The sequence below is a fragment of the Galendromus occidentalis genome, unplaced genomic scaffold (assembly GCF_000255335.2).
Source record: "Galendromus occidentalis unplaced genomic scaffold, Mocc_1.1 scf7180000077484, whole genome shotgun sequence".
Lineage (NCBI taxonomy): Eukaryota > Metazoa > Arthropoda > Arachnida > Mesostigmata > Phytoseiidae > Galendromus > Galendromus occidentalis.
Genome location: NW_003805472.1, coordinates 200248 through 215591, shown reverse-complemented (window position 1 = coordinate 215591; position 15344 = coordinate 200248). Strand labels below are relative to the sequence as shown.

Below are 15344 nucleotides of genomic sequence, written 5' to 3'. Positions count from 1 at the left end.
AGATGTTGTCCTCCGAGCGCAGACGATCGGAGGAGATCACTACTCTCAGACAGTACCACTGTCGCTGAGTTCTCCTGCGAGGCTTTTCTACCGCAGTCACTGAAGCGCATGCGAGTGTGAACCCCAAGCAAAGCTTCCACGGCTTCAGGTGATGTCCTCGAGTGCACTACTTCGTCTCCTGACTGCGGATACGGCCTTCTGACGGCTCAGATATAAGCGTTTGAGAGCGAATTGTCTCTGCGAGAGAAAAGCTAGACGGCAGCCATGTTGGCATTGAGCGGTACAGAGAAGCTGCGAGCAGGCGCGCGGACTCCCATTCACGGCTGCAGCGGCTCGCAGGAATCCGTCGCTGAGCTAAGAGATACGGAGCTCTCGCCCGGGGACCGAGCCGTCATCTGAGTCAGGGGTCGGGCTGGGCTCTTGATCTCTGCCCTAATGACGTAAAAAGACTTCGGACCCGCAGATTCGAACTTCAATTTTATGACGCTCGCTCTGAGATCCTCGGAATTCCGCGGCTCCTCCGTCAGGGTCCTAAATTGCGGAATTCCAAAGCCATGAGTCCTATCTGGGCTTTAAGATTTCCGATTATCCGTCACGAGGCAATGTAATTGGTGGAAAGTCACACAATTGCTCACCTGGACTTCTCCCCGCCTTCGAGCAGTTTTCCCTGACTCCGGGAGCTCGCCCCTCCGCCCCGGGAGGGGAGGAGACCTGACTTTAGAGCTTTTTGGGCGATAGCCCGAGGGTGGCCCGGCCCGCCTTTCGGTGATTTGACCACTGGTGCCTTGAGCTGTTCCACCCACGTTCAATTCCCCCTATCTGGATCTGCACTCCCCTTGTACGATTTCGGTCGCGCTCTTCGCCATCATACAGTCTCCCTCGAAGCTCCTCGCTTCCTTGGCGCGTCGGATCTTTTGCGAATCCGGCAGATGGAACAAGTCTGAACACCCCGGAGTCTATGCTCTCCGTGCCCTTCTCAGGATTGAGGCAAGCGTCCTGCACTCCTCGATCGATTCGATCGCCAGTACCTCGCGGGGCTCGCCGGAAGGGGGAATACAATCCTGGCAGCCAGCTCGATTATTCGGCACCGTTCCCTTTCACGGCTCATACAGCCACGCAATCTCGAAAATTTCTATTTACCACCTAGTCGAACTGCTGCGGAGAGGTCGCAAAAATAATTCGCGCCGGACACCTCGAGGGCTTTTTTTTCTCATTCAGCCATGGGACCAAGCAGTATGGCATTTCTTCCGGAACGTCATGAGGACCAATCTCCTTACGATCCATCCATCCTGAATCAAGATTTCCATACCCGTACTTTCCACCCTCACGATCAAGTGAGAGACCATAGCTCAATGTCGAGGGAACTTGCCGGACACGAGTACAAGCATCCTCCAACATTTTCATTGCGTGAACACTCAGCGATTAGCCGAGGCTGTGAATCATCGAAGAGTCGAAGAGACTCTCGAGGAATTTTTTTACGGGATATCCGGAGTCGCTTAAGATCTGCCTACAATCGATCCATTGATATATGATTTTTTCGGAACCCGTTGCTGGACCTCGCATGGGGTGCGCACGGAAGCTGATATCAGTCGACCGAACTAGAGATCAATTCGAATGACGAGTCCTAGACTTATTGAGCCTCCTTATCTTATCATCGCATCGGCTTCTTGCACGGAACCCTGAAAACCGATTGTACACGAGGTTCACCTTGTCCCTCTGGAGGATTCAGTCGATGGCTGGACTGGCCCTGCGAACGCAGATGACTACAAGAGAGCGTCTGAGCGACCTGAGCGTCGAGTGGCAAAGCTTGGGTCATCGAGAATTTCTATCGGAGAATACAGAAGTACCCAGATTATCGCTTCTGACGTCTTGGCTCATCGCAGTACCCGGTATCGTTACTTGGAGGCCAGTCCTAGGCGTTCCTTCGCAGCTTCATTCCGTCTCTTTCAAGGTTGAGTCTTATCTCGGACCTCCGTACTCGAAATCGAAATCTCGATTCAGTTGTAAAATTTTTCATGGGATTTCCTAACCTCATTAGCCGGAGTCCTCTAAACAGCTCCTTTAAGAGTATGTTCGATATTCAGGTCTCGAGAATGAAGCTCGAAGAGCTGGGTCGCGCCATGTAGGGCGCAATGGGCGATGTCTCGTCATGCGAGAGGGATTACGTCATCAACGGCCCAATCCGGAATGATGCCGGAGAGGGTTCCGAAACTCTGAGCGATGGAACCCCGCCCCTAGAGCCATAGATGCCCCCCTCCCTCAGTGAAGCCGAGAGCAGATTCGGAGTCGAGTGATAATAGTATCCACCCACATCATTGCACTCTCGATCATGTTCGCCTCCCGCAGAGCCAAGGTTTCCATCGCCCGGGATATCTCTTTGGGCCTTGCCCCGGACTACGTCATCCCGAGAGAATTTCCGAAGAGTCTAGATGGCGATGCTAATTGACAGCTAGCTGCCGGAGCAGTTCAGAGGACGACCCCATGGATGGAACTTTCATTTTTCAGCAATGCAAACGACTGTCAGACACGAAATCACCGATTGCTCCTTTGCGAGAATGAGGCTTTATGCTTCCCCTTCATCGCCCCCTCTATACAGCTGCGGTTCTCTTCCTGACAATGAGTACCTGAACTTTTTCTCGTTGCCTTCGGTCGATAATTTCCGCATTCATACATAATTGAATAAGATGTTCAGGGTTTCCTTCCCTGACCGTGAAATGATCAAGCTCAGGATTCGGCCATCGAAACTTTGTTCATGATCAATGTCAACATTTCAGTCTCAAGTGTACAGCCTTAACGTAGCGTCGGCGCCCGCGCTAACGATCCATGGCTGGGTGGGATGGAAGGTACAGTCGAGAACGCCTAGATCATTAGTGCGTCGATGCCCTCGTAGAACTTTCACGGGCACTATCAGAGGATTTTGGAGAAGATCGCTGGAAAGAAGAAGCGAGCAAAATCAATCTTCCATCCGGTTTCAATCACTGACGCATCGGCTGCCCGAGAATTATTCTAGATTTACCTGTAGACCATTCCATGAGCAACGATCACTGTGCCATCGTCAGATGCTGAAGCGAAGAGCGGATATTTGCGATGGAACGTCACTGCTCGGATTGCCGAATCGTGGTACTTCATCGCTTTGTATGGTTTCGTGGACAAATCCATGTCGAACCACGATAACCGGGCCTCAAAACTTCCGGCGATGACATTATCCCCTATGGAAGTGAGGAAGTGGAGATTTACTTCATGTCGACGGCTCCTGATCGCGCCTAGACGCTCTCAGGAGAAGGTAACCCAGTAAGTCAGCTAAAGTGAGTATCCTGGATCTAACCTTTGGGATGCACGGCGATACTAGATACATATTTGCAATTGGTGAGGAGTTTCTTCTGCAATTCCTGCTTGACGAGATTGTAAACTCGAACGACAGTCTGAGTTGCAACGAAGAGATGAGGTCGCGTCGGATGGAAGATCACGCGCGAGATGACACTGTTGAATTTGCTGAACGGATTCTGTAATGCGAGAGATCCATCGGTCAAGAGGTCACCTAATTTGAGCTCCGCCGTTATTCTTCATTCTCTTAAATTAATCCGAGATAAAGTTTCCCATGTGAAATGGTCAGACATCCAACACACCTGACTTCGACGGAGCGAGAGCTGATGGATTATAAGCGAAGTTGTGGAAGCGCTGCCGTAGAGAACCGCAAGGTAGTCTCCCTTCGCGTGCCACGAGACCTGGGCAACGTCGAACTTATGATGAACTCTCAGTCTGTGACCCTGTTTTCGCAGATCCTCATCGGTGACGACAGACCACTCTCCGGACCCCTTCGCACTGCCCTCGCTTTCCGGCAGGGACTCGAGGATGACGTCGGTGTTGGTCAGAACGACTTTGTCACCGACGCCCGGATTGACGAAATGAACGTACGGACCGGAAGCGACGGCGAGAAGTGCGATCGCAGGGTTGGGGCACCACTGCACCCATTTGACCGGAGCCTCGAATTGGATCGTGTTGAAGCACCGACCAGTCAACGTCTCCCATATCCTGACGGAGCAGTCGTCTGAGCCCGAGGCGAAGAACTGACCGAGGTTCTCCATCGAGACCGAACGAACGTGGTCGGTATGTCCCTTGTACACGACAGAGCAGAAAGCCGGGAACGGATGGAGGTCTTTCGGTTTCGGCAACTCGGGAATGAGGTCGTCGGGGTTGACGTTCATGCGCATCTTCCTCTGACGAGGACAGAGGTAGAGATCCAAACAGCGTTCGAAACGCTCCTGTACGAATCCAGAGTATCCGGGAACTTGCCGGAGGGACGAATATTTCCTCGGTATGAAGTTCAGTTTCCGTTCTTCGGGATCCTGATTATGCCACTCGGCTTCTTCTTCGGGGGTGAAGAGATATTCCTCGGGGGGATTGTATGATTCCTCGTGACCCGGCAGTTTCATTTTCGGGGCCGGAATGAAAGACCGCAGTCTCCTGATCAGAGAGGGATCCTCATCCTCGGTCCAGAGATTGTAATACCTCGGTCCTTCTTCTTTCTTGGGTTTCCAACATTTGGCATAAACTCCGCTCTTTATGAGATGGACCATGCGACCGACCAGAGCTTTCTCGTGCAGTGATGGAATGAAGCTCCTCTTCGCCTCCGGTCTCGCCGTCAGTGGATGGATCATCACTTCGTGCGAGTAAAGGTCCTCGAATTTTGGATACGATTCCATATTCGGGTCGGGATTCTTGCCCTTCTCCAACCGATTTATCAGATCCATATCGGCTTCGGATAGAACGACGTTCTGACCCGTCATGCGATCCTTGACGGTGCGCCAGAATGTCGGGTCGTCCATTTTTTTGAGGAAATAGTCTAATTGATCTTCTCGGACCGGTTTGTAGACACGTCTCCCATTGACGTCGTAACCAAGATGGGGATAGTTGTCGTACCACTCGATCGGAACATTCCCGATAGTGTTCCTGAGATCTTCCTCGTCGGACGAATCGAATTCATATTCGTCTTTCGAAGCCGAGGGCCGAGGCGACGCGCTTCTCTTACCGTTGGGCTTGACGTCTCTATCCTGCGGGGACATCTCTAGCGGCTCTTTCTTCTTGTTCTTCTTCAGGTCTACCTTCGACTTGAGATTGAAATCTTCCTCGTCCGCTCTCCAGAATGTCATAGAGACTCCATCGTCTTCGAGTTCCTATGATCGGAAAGAGCGATTCCGAGTGATATCAAGGGATACCTTCCAACACTAAGCTCTCATTTCTTTGAACACTCCCATTATTTTCGATGGATCTGCCATATCTACCTCTTCCGGTTTCTCTGCCTCAGGTCCACCGTTTTCTTCGTTTTTCTCTTTGTCTTCGATTATATCGCCCTGGTCCAATTCCTCTTTGCCGGAGTCCGCATCGGACTCGAACTCGAGTTCGGAAGAATCAGCTTCGTCTCCAGCTCCATCGTCTTCGGAAGACGTAGGATCCTCACTGTCTTCGAGCACGGAAGAAGCATCGGAGTCATCTTCTTCGAACAGAGGCTTCGGAGCTGCTTTCTGGATTTTACTCTTGCCTTGGATCGCTTTTTTCTCGCTCGTGTTCTTGCTCTTGCCGCCCTGAAATGGAACGAGCTGCAACAATGCCGGATCGAGTCTTAGAGTATCGAGAATTGCTCCGAGGAGATCATCAGGGCTCTTTAGGATTTCTCCAGGGGAGCGGTTTTCCTTCGCTCTCTTCGACACCGTCAACAGCGATGTCCTAATTTCATTTCACTCAGCTGGTCAATTTTATGAGTGGACAACAGAAACTCCGCATCGAGCGGACAACTCCATTGGCTCCCGAATATCGCAAGACTCGTTCAATCCACAGGAAGGTTCTCAAATTAAGTCGAAGGATATAATCGAGAAAGCTGGCCACTCGATGAAGAAATAATATTCTTCGATGGAGTCGGGTGCCGTTGCCCGTCCGCGCCGGACTCCCAAGCAATAATTCATAAGGCGAGAGACATGGCACGACAATTTCGCGCGCTCACTAAGACTTTCTTCTTTTCATTGAAGTGTTGACTCACCAGTTCTCCCGGGGTTTTGCTCCGCTGAAGGGCCTTTTTGGCCGATTTCTTAGCCCCCGTCATGTTTTTCGATTGTGTGTTCGAATCTCCCACGTGGGGCTATGTTTACTCTGCTAAAGTCTGATATCAGTTCCCAACGCACTCTATTCGTGACTACGGACTCTCGGAGGAACGACGGATCTGGCGTCAGGCGGCACCATTCGACCTCAATCACGACGTTCCTCAACTATGCGAGCGCGGTGATGTAGGACTTGTCAGGCCTCTTCCTTTGGACGGATTTTTTCACCTCGCGCGTTTATGTTCCATGAGCACCGTGAGAAGGACCGGAACCCGAGAGATCAGATTTTAGCGCAGACGGGAGCGCCGTCTAGCGGCTGCTGAAGTCGTGGATCCCTGTTCGACGACTGCCACAGCGTGCTCACTGTCGTACGGGTAACTTGAATTCGGACTCGAATCGAACCCGAGTGACATCCTATAGTTTCGGAGCGAGCTCAACAACGTGAGTGTCACCTGGTTTCTATGACCGTTCTCGCCGTATCTGTCAGCGGCAAAAACAACTTCGCCGGTGTCCCAGTCAGAGAAACCGAACGACCGCCATATGGCAAAAGTACGGCGCTACCGTACTGCTGAAGCGCGTATACGAAGCCTCACGAGCTCTATATGCTCCGCTAGCACAGATTTGACGCAGGATAGTCTGCCTCCTGGTGATGGTATTCGGAAAACGCGTGGTCAAATCCCGTTGGAAAATTTTCCCCTTCGTGCCTTCTCTCATTCATCCCCTTCGGAAACCCCCTTCGACTGTCAGATGAAGTGAAGATTGTCCATTTCCTAGGGAAGGGTCCCGAAAAATCCCGAATCAACTTGATTCGAATTTCGAGTTGACAAACAGACTCGCCGGTATCTGGCTCGTATTGCATCAGACGCGGCGGAGTAGTTCAGCGCTCGACTCCCTTTGTCACGGAGGTCTCGAAGAAGTATGAGACCCTTCGAGATCTCACTTTCTTTACTGAGCGAGCAATTCTGATTCCGTGCCGATAAGTTCGCTTCGATACCCGGGATATCTGCTCCGGATTGAGAATAAAGGCCTCTCAGTCCGAGAATCGTCTGCCGTGAAGGATGTCCCTACGGGACAGCCGTGGCGGCGAGCACTGAGGAGCCACAGTGTCCGTCACTGACCGTTGTCTGACCCAGATCTTGTACAAGTTTTGAGACCCGCCTCTTTGATTATGGAAAGTCTGATGAACGCCAGAACCTTCGCCCATTATTTTTCTGCAAAATTCATCGGACGTCCTCCCTGAAGGAGCGCTCAGTTGCAGATTGGCAAATTGAAAATATATTTCCTTCCAGGAAGCATGACGTCCTGCAAAGAGGTTCGCACGAGATTCATCGAGTTCTTCCAAAAGAAGTACCAACACACGTTCGTACCTTCATCATGCGTCATTCCTCACGACGATCCCACCTTGCTATTCGCCAACGCCGGCATGAACCAGTACAAACCCATTTTCTTGGGCACTGTTGATCCAAACACCGAGGCCGCGAAATGGAAACGCACCGTCAACTCCCAGAAATGTATCCGAGCAGGAGGCAAACACAACGACCTAGACGATGTCGGCAAAGACGTATACCATCATACGTTCTTCGAGATGTTGGGCAACTGGTCGTTCGGGGATTTCTTCAAGAAGGAGATCTGTGCCTGGGCTTGGGAATTTCTGACCAAGGAGTTCGGTCTCGCGGAGGATCGACTCTACGTGACGTATTTCGGTGGAAATCCAGAGGCTGGTCTGGAACCCGACAACGAATGCAAGGGTATCTGGCTGGCCCTGGGGGTCCCCGAGGATCACATTCTGCCGGGGAGCATGAAGGACAACTTTTGGGAAATGGGAGAGACAGGCCCTTGCGGTCCCTGTTCCGAAATCCATTTTGACCGCATAGGGGGCCGAAACGCCGCCCATCTGGTCAATATGGACGATCCCGATGTCCTCGAGATCTGGAACCTCGTGTTCATCCAATACAACAGAGAGGCCGACTCCAGCCTCCGTCCGCTGCCGAAGCAGCACGTCGACACCGGCATGGGTTTCGAGCGGCTTGTATCGGTCATCCAGAACAAGCGGTCCAATTACGACACCGACGTGTTCGTTCCGATTTTCGACGCCATCCAGAAGTCCACCGGGGTGAGAGCTTACACCGGGAAAGTTGGCGCGGAAGATGTCGACGGGATCGACATGGCCTACCGAGTACTCGCAGATCATGCACGAACTCTCACCATCGCGCTCAGTGACGGCGGACGCCCCGATAATGTCGGCCGAGGATACGTGCTTCGACGTATCCTTCGCAGGGCTATCCGTTACGCTACGGAGAAGATGAACGCGAAGCCCGGGATGTTCGCTGGCCTGGTGCCGGTCGTCGTCGGCCTGTTAGGAGATGCTTTCCCAGAGCTCAAGAAAGACCCGGACACCGTGATGGAGATCATCAATGAGGAAGAGACTCAATTCCTGAAAACGCTGTCTCGTGGTCGAAGGCTTCTAACAAAAGCGGTTTCGAAGATCGAGAAGGGAGGTCTCCTTCCGGGTGAAGTCGCCTGGCGTCTCTACGATACCTATGGCTTCCCCGTAGATCTTACGCAGCTAATGGTGGAAGAATCGGGGATCTTCGTCGATTCAGCCGGTTACGAGAAAGCGAAGCAAGCAGCCATCCTCGCCTCCCAGGGCGGGGCGGACAAGGCTGACGACTCCTCGAAACTCGACGTGCACGCGATCGCTGAACTCCAGGACAAGCAGAAGCTCCCTGCAACCGATGATTCCCCAAAATACGTCTATACCGCAGAAGGAACTGGAAAATCTGCGAAGTACACCTTCCAGCCTTGCACGGGTGAGCAGCCCTCGGAATATCCTTTCTTTGAGCAGGGACGGACGGATTCCCGCAAGAAAACTCTCTCGGATCGGATGTCGAGTCCTGTCCACGGAACTTAGTTCCGGAATGAATTAGGTTCTGTCGTCGAGACTGGTTCGCCTCGCTTTAATGAATCGATGTCTTATTGAAGGGAAAATCGTGGCGATCCGATCGAAAAAGCAATTCGTCAACGGAGTCAATGCTGGTGATCTATGCGGGATTGTCTTGGATAGGACGAACTTCTACGCTGAACAGGGCGGACAAATCTATGACACAGGTTTCTTGCAACACGTCGAGAACGAGGACGTCGAGTTCGCTGTCACCGAGGTACATCTACAGGGTGGTTTCGTGGTACATATCGGCCGCCTCGCCGCAGGTCAGTACGTAGCAGGAGAAAGCCGCTTAGAATCCTTTGAATGGTCGAATCTCTCATTTCCTGTTCAGATTAAGGTCCCCAATCTCATCGCTAATGTTGGATCTGATCGCAGGAACCTTGAAAGTCGGTGACGAGCTCAAACTCCAGATCGACGAAACACGCCGGGTCGCTGTCATGCAGAACCACACCGGTACCCACGTGCTGAACTACGCTCTGCGGAAAGTGCTCTCGGCAGATGCGGACCAGCGAGGATCACTCGTTGCGCCCGAACGTATGCGATTCGATTTCGCTTCGAATCGACCAATGACCGCACAAGAAGTTAAGCAAGCCGAGGAAGCCGCCGTAGAACTTGTCTCTCGGAACGGACCCGTATACGCTAAGGATAGCAGTCTGAGTCAAGCGAAAGCCGTCAAGGTGAATTTCGGAAGTCGGAGAAGGCGTGATCGGACCCTCCACGCGATCATGTTTTGAAAACGATAGGTCTCAACTCCTCTACTCCATCCCAGGGTCTCCGCGCTGTGTTCAATGAGACATACCCCGATCCCGTGAGAGTGGTCTCTATCGGAGTTTCCGTCGAAGATCTCCTGGCGAACCCCGACAGAGGGGACGCTCTGAACACCTCGGTCGAATTCTGCGGAGGGACCCATTTGCAGAACGCAGGCCACATAGGTGAGCGTCTCATCTGGCGTTAACATGTCTAGCATTCCCTCGCGAGTCGCAACATCCCGAACAAGCCAGCTCACTCTTAGGCGCCAGGGGTCTATCGACCGTAAAGTGACACCATTTTTCCCGCAGGTGACTTCGTGATTGCCCAGGAAGAAGCCATTGCCAAAGGTATCAGAAGGATCATGGCTTTGACAGGTACCGAAGCCGCGAAGGCGACGAAACGCGCCGAACACCTTGAGAGTGAAGTGAATACTCTCAAGAGTCTCGTTGGAAAGGACAAGGTTAGATCTTCATTATTCCCATCGGGAAACCTTGGTCGTGTCTGAAGCTGATTTCGGGAAGCTATTCGATCATCTACTCAATCATCGACCCGCCTTTCCCCTTGACGTTTTCCAGTCGCTCGTCAAACGCATAACAGAACTCTCTGACGAGATCTCCCAGAGCAGTATAAGCTATTGGAGGAAAGACGACCTACGGAGCGAGTTGAAAAAAATCAAGAAGGTTATCGACGATCAGGACAAGCAAAATAAGGCCGCCGCTCAAATGGAAGCTCTCGAAGAAATCAAGAGGGTTCTCGGTCAAGGTAGGAATATCGTTCCTGCCCAGATCCCACCAAGAATCGAAACTATTAGAAAACTCGCTGGGTTTCTCAAACTCCGATTTTCTTCCCCGCAGGCGATGCTCCTCCGTATCTGATCAGGAAACTGCAAGTCGGTGGCAACGGGAAAGCTCTGGACGCCGTCATGAAGCAGATCAGAACGCTCTCACCGAACGCCTCCGCCATGTTGTTCTCAATCGATGAAGAAAAGAAACGACTGGTGTGCTTGAGCTCTGTCCCTAAACAGGTTGTGGCCGATAAGGGTTTGTCTGCATCCGAATGGGTCCGACACATCGCAGACGTGATCGGAGGCAAGGGAGGTGGAAAAGACGAGTCGGCGCAGGCCTCGGGAACGAATCCCGAAGCTCTAAGCGAGGCAATGAACATGGCGGAAGAGTTCGCGAAACTCAAACTCAACTGAACCACCTGAATCTAGCTCAAGTTGACATAGAATTCATTTTGCCATAAATCCACGCATCACAAAGAGCTTTCCAAGGATCGCACCCCGGTGAAGGTCTCCATTTGAATAAATTGAGGATGTCCCCTGAAATTTCATCTCTGGTCCTGCCCCTGACGCATAATGCGATAGCTAAGCCGGCTCACTGGGCGGGAATCTCAGGGTCCCCGTCCTCCTCTTCGGCGGCTGCCAAGTTCGGATTGACGTCGATTCGGCCTCTGGAGCCAATTTTGGGGCAGAGCGAGCGTAGGTACAAACCATAAGCGAAGGGGGAAAATCATCGCGGGTTCCCGCGCATCGTCAGAATCACCCAGGGAAGAGCGTGGGCCGAATATTCGGCCGGTGGACGGTATCGTGAAGAGCCCCGAGTGACGTGTGACATGACCTACTTCCCGACCCGAAGCTCCTCATCCTGTTTTGAAGGGGCTCGAATCAGGATCCAGGATCGTCGCACAGCTGGATACTCGAGCCAAGAAAAGCTCTCGCTTGGAAAAATTCTGGCGGAATCGCTCAGCCCGATTAATCACTCAGGGTCTTGACGGCCTTCGAAAACTATATCCGGTATTTATTTCAAACTAATCATATGCTGAATCCTTCCGAAACAATGTCATAGGGATTCATCTCGCCGTCAGCTCGCAGTTTGGCTCATATGTGCGCTACTATATCTACAGCAGGCTCATCGACTTTAGGGACGACGATTCGCCTGAGTTGAGGTTTCTAGGCATTTACAATCTACACATGTCCATGGTCAAACACTCGGCTTTCTCTCAGATGCCTCTAGTGAAAATGATAAGGGTCTGATAACAGGGGAACGCTGATTCTCTACATCTACTGCAGAACAGGATCGGGCCGAATATCTCTGATAGACTGACAAAACAAGTTCCAAATAATTCTGTCTCTATCATTCCTTTCCGTTCTCCATTTCGGCACAATTTCCGGTCCCTTTCATGCGAACTACAATCAACTTCTTCGCGCCTCTCATAGCAGTCATTCGGCCTTGACGTCCGTGGATTTCGAGTGATAGTCTCGCTCTGCTCTGTGAATTTCTTCGTGCCTGATGCTTATCAACTAGACCGCTCCCGATTCTTTATCGAGGTCGCGGACTGGCGGGCGTAGAATAGCACGTTCAATCTCCGATACAATTATTGTGGATACACGAGCTAAGTGACCCAAGACTCCAAAACTCAAATATGCATACAAACTAAGACTGACAGCTTATCTCACAAGATACCAGGCTCGCGAAAGGAAACGCACCTACTACACTCGATCTGAACTCCAATCTGCGGTAATTACAGTAGTAAAGAGACACTCTACCTAAAACTAGAGGCAACTTCGCTCGATTCGAGTTGTGGATGCTTCAATCGTTTTCTGGGGGTTTGGAATCCAGCCGCTCGCAGATATTTTCCGAATTCAAGTTTTTTCCTGAGTCTGATTTAGATTCATCGCATCCCATCGCGGCAACTACTCGAACGCGACCCGATTCGGGAGTCGACGCTTTCAATTTGAAGAATTCTCTCATTCATGGCGGGGGGAAACGGTGTGTTTTCGGATCTAAAGGACGATTGGGATGTTGGGCTTCATCGTGGAGGCAAAAATCAGCCTCGGAGGTGATCGCTTTACTTTTTTCATTTTTACAGTTTTGCTGTACAGCGTGGCTGGGCCAGGATTATCAATGAAAATCCAACTCATAAAGCTATAGTTGACGATGCAGTAGTCGATTCCTGCAGGAAGGACATCGCTAATTGGATGTTGTCACTCAACAACATGGCGTCAAGGCTCTCCATCGATCTCCGGCGCTCGCTCGCCTTCAACAGCTGACTCCTTCAAGATCCTCCTCCTTTCCGTTAGGATCGGGTTCGGTGAGAACGTTCCAAAAACCGCCTAGAACGGAGGAAATGGTCAGTGAAGAATGGCACTCTGGACCCGTACGAGAGCATCGATGCCTGATAGTGTCCGAAATCATTCAACAGAGAGAATTGATACCTTCGTGAAGCATCCAGGAGCTCTCGCTTCCGTTGTTGGAGCTCGTTGTGACGAACGGCGGCTCCGACCGGGAACATTCGCTCTTCGGGATCCGGATGCCTGTTGGTTTCGTCGAATCGATTCCACAGATCATCAATTGTGAGAGGACGTTCTAATTCCCCTCGTTGGGTGGCTGAAGAATTGCTCGATGTTTCTTGGTTGGCTATCACAGTTGTACTCGAGAGATTTGTATTTTGGAAGACAGTCGGATCACGACTGAATTGGTGGATCTTTGGACTTTTGTGGCCGCTCGCGGAATCGTCTCCTGCACTGCTAGCATGAGGCTGCGGGAATAAGGAAAAAACGCGGGCCGTTAGTGATACTGGAAGTCGAATCGCCGTGGCATGTGGGATCGCCGGGGCTCACAACATTCAAGAATTTCAAGCACGGATAAGCGTATGACCCCGGAAACGGCGAGCATTGGGGAAAAAACAAGTAATCTACCAAAGGATGTGGACGAGGAATTAGCGGGCGTACACTAAAACATCACGACAGCGCAAGCATGCGACTCACGCTCTCGTGTGGGGTAGGTTCGGATACATTTCAGAGAATCAAGAGCGGGAGAGATTCGGACACTTTCGGGACCTTTCGGAGTCCCGTCGTGGAAAAACTTGACGACTCATGCAAGATCACATACTACAAGACGAACGACACCGGACAGTACGCCATGCATGTATCGGGTGCAGGATGGTTGGGGAGAGGATAGCAGGAAAGCACAGCGAATATAAATCGATGATAATAAAGCGATTACAGATGTGTAGAAGTGCAGACGGGCAGATGCTTCGGTCAAACCTACAGCTGGAGCGAGCAGTTTTTCACTGAGGAAGTTCTCTACGCCGTGTTCGACAGTTTGGCTGTTTCGTAGATGTTGCAAGATGACTGATCGCGAGGTGTTCGGGAACATCGAGGCCAGTTCCTCCACCTGTGGACCGCAGGTCGGAGCGGGAAAAGCAAGGAACCATGAACGGAGATCCTCGGATTGTTTGCCAGCATCAATCGATGACTCTAGTCCCTATAGTTAAACGTCGAGCGAACCCTCGAGAGCTCGGGAGCTAGTGTAAAGGCAGGAGTCTCTAGTCGGAACCCAGCGCTCGGCGAGGGAATTAACCCGCTTCCTCCAAGAGGATCAGGGTGCTGGGAATCCCACCGTTACGCTGATGAGATTTTTCTCCCAAAAACTAAAGAAAGAGTGCTTCGGACGAGCATGCTCAATCATTCGCCATCTTGCAATGAGAAGTTGTGCGTGCTTGTTGAATGGATAGGAGAAATACTTTCACTCTGGGGAAACAGTAGGGAGTGGAAGAGTCGCTAATCGGGAGACGGGTTCGCGAGCCGGCGCATTCTCGGTGACGGCGAGCGTGGGGCACCAGCCGGCGCACGTGAGGCCGGTATTTGTTCGCGCCACAACATGCTACATGATCTCGGCCAAACTACAGATTCATATCTCCATTCCCTGCCTACAGGTCCGAATACTTACGATACGGTTCAACTGCTGGTGGTCGACCGATCCGACTACGTTCGTTGTCTCGCTCTGGGGCAGCAGATTTGAATGAGAAACCTCCAGAGAGACGGAGGGTAACCAGCTGAAATACCTCGACCCGTCGAAGTGGAACAGGTGATTCGTCACCTGGGGGCCGCCTGGCGGCAACTGTCGAGGGTGGACGGTCGCACTGGCTTCGACCTGCAGAGAGCTGAAGCTCAACGATCCGAAGAAACCTTCTGACGAATCTGTTGACTGTAACGTCATCCGACAGGTCGGACACGACGTATCCTGCTCTAACCACGACCGCAGACAAGCGCTGAAAGAGACAGAGAGTCAGTATGTGTTCGCGATATTCAATGAAGCAGCTCTTAAGGGAACAGGGTCGAGGGGCTGCAGGAGGATATTGAGCTCCCGAGCCGTCTATCTTACTTGTGGAAGAGGTGCCCGCAAGGCAATTTTCGGGCTGTACTCATGAGATCCCAACAAATGGCGCAATCATCGGAATTTTTGGTGAGTTCGTCCAGCGAGGCCATAGGATAACTGGCCATCATGTGCCGAAGAACTTTAAGGTAGTTCCGATGTTTGAGAATCCGACGACGAATCTCGTTAAAGGCCCAGCGTAGCTGCATCGAGATGACGAGACTAGCCATCGATAGCATCGTGTTCGTCCATATCTGCGGTAGAAAAATTCGTTTAGAAAAAAAACTCTCAAGTTCAATATCGGCATCAAGTATCGGTCCTTCATGCATTCGGATGGCTCCATTTTCGGTGCAATTTATTTGAGAAAAGCTGGAGATAGATCTAGAACGATGAGCAGAG

At 51.6% G+C, this 15344-nt stretch overlaps 3 protein-coding genes across 3 annotated transcripts in view; 1 reads left to right on the top strand and 2 right to left on the bottom strand.

Moving 5' to 3' along the window:
* Positions 1-2730: 2730 nt before the first annotated feature.
* On the bottom strand, positions 2731-6147 carry LOC108864528 (ribosome biogenesis protein bop1-A). Its single transcript, XM_018640368.1, has 6 exons — positions 6035-6147; positions 5283-5582; positions 3627-5174; positions 3326-3503; positions 3017-3209; positions 2731-2930 (listed from the first exon to the last, which is right to left on the bottom strand). The coding sequence occupies exons 1-6, from the start codon at positions 6095-6097 to the stop codon at positions 2777-2779; spliced, it is 2436 nt and encodes an 811-aa protein (XP_018495884.1). The 5' UTR covers positions 6098-6147; the 3' UTR covers positions 2731-2776.
* Positions 6148-7386: 1239 nt separating this feature from the next.
* AlaRS (alanine--tRNA ligase, cytoplasmic) lies at positions 7387-11108 on the top strand. Its single transcript, XM_018640443.1, has 7 exons — positions 7387-8902; positions 9075-9299; positions 9412-9713; positions 9806-9968; positions 10095-10246; positions 10362-10542; positions 10641-11108. Exons 1-7 carry the CDS (start codon positions 7387-7389, stop codon positions 10982-10984), a joined length of 2883 nt encoding a protein of 960 aa, XP_018495959.1. The 3' UTR covers positions 10985-11108.
* A 1463-nt stretch (positions 11109-12571) lies between these two features.
* The window catches only part of LOC100902794 (E3 ubiquitin-protein ligase AMFR), a 44829-nt gene continuing 42056 nt past the window's right edge, over positions 12572-15344 (bottom strand). Inside the window, exons 5-10 of the mRNA XM_018640367.2 lie at positions 14955-15199; positions 14520-14841; positions 13794-13964; positions 13060-13326; positions 12826-12901; positions 12572-12741 (exon numbers count right to left, since the gene is read on the bottom strand). Of these exons, the coding sequence (XP_018495883.2) occupies positions 12572-12741; positions 12826-12901; positions 13060-13326; positions 13794-13964; positions 14520-14841; positions 14955-15199 (1251 nt within the window). The remainder of the gene's footprint in view (positions 12742-12825; positions 12902-13059; positions 13327-13793; positions 13965-14519; positions 14842-14954; positions 15200-15344) is intronic.

What these genes read in the sequence shown, in the direction of transcription:
- LOC108864528 (XM_018640368.1), bottom strand. Translation starts at nt 6,097, where the DNA reads ATGACGGGGGCTAAGAAATCGGCCAAAAAGGCCCTTCAGCGGAGCAAA. An exon ending in AGGCAGAGAAACCGGAAGAG is followed by an intron (nt 5,175 to 5,282) that starts GTAGATATGGCA and finishes TTCCGATCATAG; the next exon opens with GAACTCGAAGACGATGGAGT. An exon ending in TCTCGCTCCGTCGAAGTCAG is followed by an intron (nt 3,504 to 3,626) that starts GTGTGTTGGATG and finishes CTCGCATTACAG; the next exon opens with AATCCGTTCAGCAAATTCAA.
- AlaRS (XM_018640443.1), top strand. Translation starts at nt 7,387, where the DNA reads ATGACGTCCTGCAAAGAGGTTCGCACGAGATTCATCGAGTTCTTCCAA. An exon ending in CACCTTCCAGCCTTGCACGG is followed by an intron (nt 8,903 to 9,074) that starts GTGAGCAGCCCT and finishes GTCTTATTGAAG; the next exon opens with GGAAAATCGTGGCGATCCGA. An exon ending in AGAAATCAAGAGGGTTCTCG is followed by an intron (nt 10,543 to 10,640) that starts GTCAAGGTAGGA and finishes TCTTCCCCGCAG; the next exon opens with GCGATGCTCCTCCGTATCTG.